This window comes from Topomyia yanbarensis, chromosome 2 (assembly GCF_030247195.1).
Source record: "Topomyia yanbarensis strain Yona2022 chromosome 2, ASM3024719v1, whole genome shotgun sequence".
Taxonomy (NCBI): Eukaryota; Metazoa; Arthropoda; class Insecta; order Diptera; family Culicidae; genus Topomyia; species Topomyia yanbarensis.
The window spans coordinates 206439518-206446327 of record NC_080671.1 but is presented as its reverse complement, the minus strand read 5'-3'; the positions used below and the strand labels follow the sequence as shown (position 1 = coordinate 206446327).

The 6810-nt window shown below is 32.8% G+C and overlaps 1 protein-coding gene across 6 annotated transcripts in view; it reads right to left on the bottom strand.

The window, feature by feature from the left end:
• Nucleotides 1-238: 238 nt before the first annotated feature.
• Nucleotides 239-6810, bottom strand: part of LOC131682777 (calnexin-like) — a 95051-nt gene continuing 88479 nt past the window's right edge. For 3 of the 6 annotated variants that reach the window (XM_058964510.1, XM_058964511.1, XM_058964513.1), the window contains 2 exons: nt 1384-1515; nt 239-1006 (listed from right to left, as the gene is read on the bottom strand). In XM_058964510.1, coding sequence (XP_058820493.1) covers nt 689-1006; nt 1384-1515 — 450 coding nt within the window. In that variant the 3' untranslated portion in view covers nt 239-688. Of the gene's footprint in view, nt 1007-1150; nt 1271-1383; nt 1516-6810 lie in introns of all 6 variants that reach the window. The other 3 variants (XM_058964514.1, XM_058964516.1, XM_058964515.1) reach the window with 3 other exon arrangements.

Genomic DNA, 6810 nt, shown 5'->3' with positions numbered 1-6810 from the left:
AAATATTCAACATTCTTGCATATTTCAAATTTAAAAAATTCACTAAAAATCACGATAGCTCTAAAAAGTCTCATTTCAGCGGAAATATTCTTAAAAATGTGTAATCTTTTGAATAAAAATAACAAAAAAGGGGGTTAGGTCGAACGAGAAAGGTCTATTGTATTATTTTGTGGATTTGTTGACTTTTCTCGGAGAAAATGAAACTTGTGCAATTCTGTTAGTCAAATAAAACAACCAATATTTTTTTGTTTTTTATTGTTCTAAGAATGTTGTTTATCATGTTTACCTTATGGTTAACATCATTATCCCTAGTGAACACGTAGAATGCTTCGTACAACTTATCAGCCAAATAAAAACGAAATATGTTTTCTCTTTTTATTGTTCCAAGATGTTTGTCGAAACGAAACGCATATTTATGGGCAATATCGTAAGATGTGCTGTTATTTGTTCAAATACATTGAAATGATTGATAGCCACAACCTACCCTAATTATTGAATGATGTATCTACACATTTATTTCAGGCTGGTTCTGGTTTGTTACAATAAGTATTACATATGCTCGATGTACTATACCACGTTGAAACAATAATACAATAAAAATATTTTATAAGTATAAGATTACGCACTAGCAGGAAACAAAACTTAGTTAAAATAATTTTGTGGTTTGGTAATTAGAAAAGGGAACGTTTCATTCTCTTCTAGGCTTTCGTTTCTTCACACCTCCCTCGATCTCTTTGGCACTTTGGCTAGATTCTTCTGGGAGCTCATCTGCTGCGTCATTATCATCAACGACTTTTTCATCGTTTTCATCTGCATCGTCCTCTTCGTCCTCCTCCTCCTCGTCATCATTGCCATTTTCTGCATTTGCGATATTTGCATCTACCATTTGTGTCCGTTCAACATCACTGGGTAAGTTAAGATTAGATTTACTACTTGTAGGTTCTTCACTGTCCGGTACGTATTCGTCAGTTTTCTTAGCCCTTGCCGATGGCGATTGTGTCGCTCCCTGCTCGAGGATTGTACATTAGTGAGTGCTTTTCAGATAATTAGATTCAATTATTCTGAGGTGATGAACAAGTTGTCATCGTAGTCGAACGTGAAAAAATAGTTCATCACTCTGAATAATTGAATCTGTGAATGGTTTGTCTACCTTTGACGAGCAAGCTAAATAAATGACGATTGCTAGTGGCAAACCTACAACTACCACGAGGACGGCCCACATCCATGGGTTTTCATTGGCGAACTTCAAAATGCGGGAGACAAATGTTTCCTAAATAGGAGCAAAGAAACGATATACTACATGTAACTAGCGGTGAAAGGTTCTAATTTATAAAATGAACTCGTGAAAACTACTAAAAGTGCGATCATATGTATTCTTCAAACCTCTTTTTTATCTCGACGTCGAATTAAAAACCAAACATATGCAATGAGTGGAATAGAACAGTAGGTGAAATAAGCCAACCAGTAGCCGGGTTTGTACCCCATATACTTCATTGCACGGTCCCAAAGAGTGTTCTGATTTTTTTTCATTGGAATAAATAGATGTAAGACAAAGCGTGAGCAAAAACCCTTAACATGATGATAGAGTCAAATAAAAGATATAAATATGCCACAATAGCATAGCGTAGCATAGATACGATTGCACAAATCGTGGGTGGCTGTACAATACTAAGCTACTATTTAACAAGATATCCACCATACTGTGTCGGAAAAAACAAAACAGTTGGGATTAATGCTGTTTCTTCATAGTGGACAAGCATCACAGTGTACACTTGGCCACTAGTGTGGGACATGGTTATATGAAAAACCGATTTAATCCACCTATCAGTGAGATGAGACATTTCTTACACATATCACTGTTGTATCATTCATTAGTTTGCCGAACACACGCAAAGTTGGCAAGCAATTAGATGTGAGATAGGCACAGTTTCGAGTCCTGCACGAATAATACTTCGAATAAACTGAATAAATTAAAGAAAAATAATAATCAAAATAAAGCATTAAAATAATAATGAAGCAAAACAATAAAAAAGTTATTCATAAAATGCATAGAATGATTAATATAAATCATATTAATAAAATAAATCAAATTATCTCAAATAAAAATTAGACAATATTAAAAAAGTTATGAAATTAAGAGAGTAAATTAAATTGTTTTAAGCTAACAAACTGTCATCCACTAATAAAAAGAACTGACTAAACCGAATTAATAAAATGAAGAAACTGAATACAATATATGAACTGGGGAAAATTAACAATTTAATAAAATGGCTAATAATATGATTAAAACCATAAAAAATTGAATTAATAAGATAAATAATATGGATAAAATTAACCATTTCATACCTATGATTTTTCTAGATCATATATGGTTCCAAAAACGTTTTTCTTAAAAGTGTTAGAGTAAAGAAAAACGTAAAACCTGTTTTGATCAAGATAGATGCTTGTCTATAAGTGTGAGAAGCTGCTCAATTTTTTACATACCAATCCTTAATACACATCTCCTGCAAAGTTTTCAATAGTTCGACAGAAAAGATAGCCGAAAGCAGTCTACATTGATCAAATTTATCAGTTTTCAACAATATTTGAAGACAAAAATAATTTTTCACCAATAACTGAAAATGTCTCTGGTAGCACTGCTCTAGTGAAATCCAATCAGAACAATTGCAATACCTTTAGTTCTACTAATATTTCATGTAACTATTAGCCCTCAAATAAACGGTGATTATCACAATTATTAGTTTTACTTTTTGGTGAGGAAATCTTGTCTAACCCCAAAGTTATAACTATTCGAAAACGAAGTTGTTCATAAAAAAAACAGGGTATGCAGAGGGTTAATAAAATCAATAAAATGAATAAAATAAACAACATGAAGAAAGTGATAAAATGAATAAAAGTGCTTTCTTTCTATATGTTCAGATTCGATGTTTTTTTTCTGTATATTAGCCGAACCCACAAATTTAGGTGAAGGAAAATTTTTGCATACATGTATGACCGGCCACCAACACTAAAATGTATACGTCAACTGAAATATTGCCTTCGAGGTACAGTCATATTGAAATAAACCACCACCGAGAACGGACCACGAAGAATAAATTTCAACGCTACCCAAGTGCTAAGGTTTGTTAATAAAGGTGCAGTCGACCGCGTAGCAGAAGTTTGAATTTCGTTACACCGAACCCTACCGAAGTTTCGTGTCCACTGAAATATTTCGGATTCAAATTCGCCAATCCGACCCGTAAATTCCGTGGTCTCTTTGCTGGTCTAGCACCTTCCTTCCGGAACTTAAATATTAGCCGCACGTCGTACCTGTCTTTTGAATGATCAAACACAACAGGGTCCAACACTATATATTTTATCATTTTTTTCATTTAGTTTGCTTTTGAACAATAATATGATTGAAATTTAAAAAAATCCGCTATATGAAAAATAAGAGAATTAATAGAATAAATTAAATTGTGTTTAATTAATGTTCTAGATTAAATTAATAAAACTAATTACTGAACAAAATTAGTCAGATTATTAAAATGAATAAAATGTGTGAACCGAAAAATAATATAAAATTGCATAACACGAAAAAAGTGAATAAAATAAATTGAATGAATGATACGAATAAGATGCATGAGATAATAAACTGATCGGAATGCATACAAAGAATGAGATGAATACAAGAGATTAAATGAGGTCAAATGAACAAAATGAATCAACAAAATGCTAAAAGAAAAAAAAATATAATGAAATGATTATATATTTAAAATAAGTCAAACATTTAAAATAAAAAAATGGCAATTATAATCCATGAAATGAAGGATCTGAAAAAAATGAGTAAATAGAATTTTTTTTTAAAAAGTTAGTTAAATAAAATAAATGAATAAAACGAATTTCACGAATTCTAAAACCATTGTTTCCGAATATTCTGAAGTGTTTGTGAAAATCTCATTGCAAATAGCACGTTTTCGTTCTTCTTTTGTTGACAGCGTTTTAAGATTATCTGGTGTTTCTAGTTTATTGATGGGCCTTAATTAGTCATCAGGAAATCTAGAATTCAGGAATTTGTCTTGGAATTAAAATATGTTTTTTGGTCACAGATATCTGAAAAATGATTTTTGTACAGAATAGAATTTTCAGGTCCAGCAATGTTTCGTTCGGAATTCTTGTTCTAGAGATATGGGTTTATGAGTCCTACACAAAACAATACCATGACAAAGGAATGGTTCAAACTACCAGAATAAGTATTTAAATTCATCGAAAATATATAACAAGTATGCTTTTAGTCACATTGATCATGAAAAATGTATATTAGAGTTTCCAGTACAACTCAGTATCAGTTATAGTTACATAGTAATATGTATGACAAAAATTCGGCGATATCAACTCTCTGTCCAATGCACAAACTGTGATTGTAATCCTCGCTAATTTACGCGTAGAATACGGAGTACTCAAACGAAACGTCTGCCTGTACTAATTCTATCATTGAAGCTTGAATTGAAGCGTTCTCAGCATAAGGCAAATTTGGGCAATTGAAACCATTGCTATAAGTTAAAAGCATCCTTTTACTGGGATGCAAGTATAGTTCGTTAGTTCAGGGGCCCTTTGGCGCCATTTTTCCCGGATTTAATTGTGGATATTTTTGGAATTTGATCCGGTTATTTTTCATACTAGTGCATTGCAATGCAGGTAATCTGTATTTTCAATAATATCAACCCAAAATAGGTGTTCTCAATTTTCAGATGACACATTTGAGCATATGTTTCATTAAACAATTCAGTAGAGATACGAAAAGTTTAAAATAGGCAAGTGCACGTGGAATGTCTCTTTCAACATTTTGGTCTTCAAGCAACCATATTACCCAATTTGAAATACCCTAGGATTTCCTAATTATAGTATATACAAACGCTCAGTATAAAATTGAATTAAATTGGAGTTGATGTAGTTTTCGGTTTTTGGTCATATGACTCTCCTTCGCGCAATATTTCGAAGGAATAGCCCCTCATCTTCAGAGGAAAGCAGGGTTGGAACATAAATTAATTATAGTTTTCTCATAATACAAATATTTTGCAAATTTTGCCAGGACCACAAATATTTTCTTTTTCAAGTAGAATTTATTTGCGCGAGTGGCTCTGTTCTACACTAAAATGGAAAACTGTTTATAGGGAAACAGATGACAAAAATAAGTTTGTTTGCTTCAACCTGAACAAATACATCGCAAGATTAAATTAACGGATACTAACAAATTTTTCAGATTAGTTGAAGATCTTATGACACATCTTAGAAATGGATTTGGAAATATCAGGATAGATCTGAGTCGTGACAGTTGCCACGAACACGATTGTGAGAGATCGGTGGTAGGGAGGGGCGACAAGTGAGGAATTGTAAATGATGGTTAGTGCTGTGACATTAATTTGGATATAGAGCAAAATTTTGATTCCTTCCATCTTTATTATCATCAATATATATATATATATATAAAAATCAATGTATGTTTGTATGTATGTCCGCTAACTACTTCTAAACTACAAGTCCGATCTTGATGAAATTTGGCATACGTATTCTTTTCCCCAAGATGTTCATGGAATGTTTTTTTTGGGGGTACACTTAGCTTTAGGGGGGGGGGGGTTGTTTTTTAGGCAAAGAATTATTTATATCTTCATATTTATTAGTATTTGACATATGTATTTCTCCCACTGAGCCGATGGATGATGGGAGTGGACCAAGAAAGGGGGGGGGGGGGAGAGATCTGAAGTAATCCTTATCTATTCATTCAATGTGATTATTAGCGATGAATTCAATTTTGACATAAGTATTCCTTCCACTAAGGAGATGGTCATGGGGTGGTTTTTGTGAACGATGGGAAGGGTGAGAAGTACCTAATCCGAGGAAAGGGAGGGGGGGGGGTGTACTGAAGAACTTTTTTTAGCTATATATATTATATATGATTTGGCACCAAAACGGTGGACATGATTGTTGGTTTCGGAATCTGAAGGAGAGGGAGGGTTTCTGATGCAATATCTATCAATTACTTCAAAAATCTAAAATTTTGTTGCATGTATGTTTACCAGCACATAAATGAAATGGCAAGAATTTATTTGATAGAGATCTATTACGCGAATGACAATATAATACTGATGAATTGCATGAATTTGTCGAAAATTAAATTGAAAATTGCACCTGCGATCGCTTCATCTGAAGTTAAATCAACATTGCTGGATTATGGACGAACAGCTCTGCCCTAAAACAGCCACTAAATCTTGCGCTTGCGGAAAACGTTACTTGCAATATCAATCTAAATTCGGATGTAAGCAAAATGCTAAAAGAATGCAACACTGTTATATAGGACGAATTCACGATGACCCATAAAAGGAACTAATCAAATATTTGGTAGCGTGGTCCGCGATCTTCGTCAAATTTTATCCGTTAGTCGACACCTACTGATGAAATCAGTTCTTGCTTAAGGGGGTAGGATTATTGTTGAAAAAATATCGTGCTTAAAAAAATTGGCGATACCGAGAGTGTTAGTCTATTCAGACAATAATGCAACATTTAAGCAATATTTTCCTTAATGTTCACCGCAAAATATTGAAAATCTTCAGGAGACACCACGAATAAATGCAATGTACAGAATAACTTTAAATCTACTGAACCAAATTGTTTGAAATTTTGCACAGTTCTCCTTCATATCATAACATCATTAAAGATCATAACTTTGTTCACAAAAATAAGTTTCATGATTTTTTTTTAGCGAAAATGGCATTTTTAGCTGCAGAATGCTATAAAAAATTAAAATATTAAGAAAAAATGTAGAAGAACTAT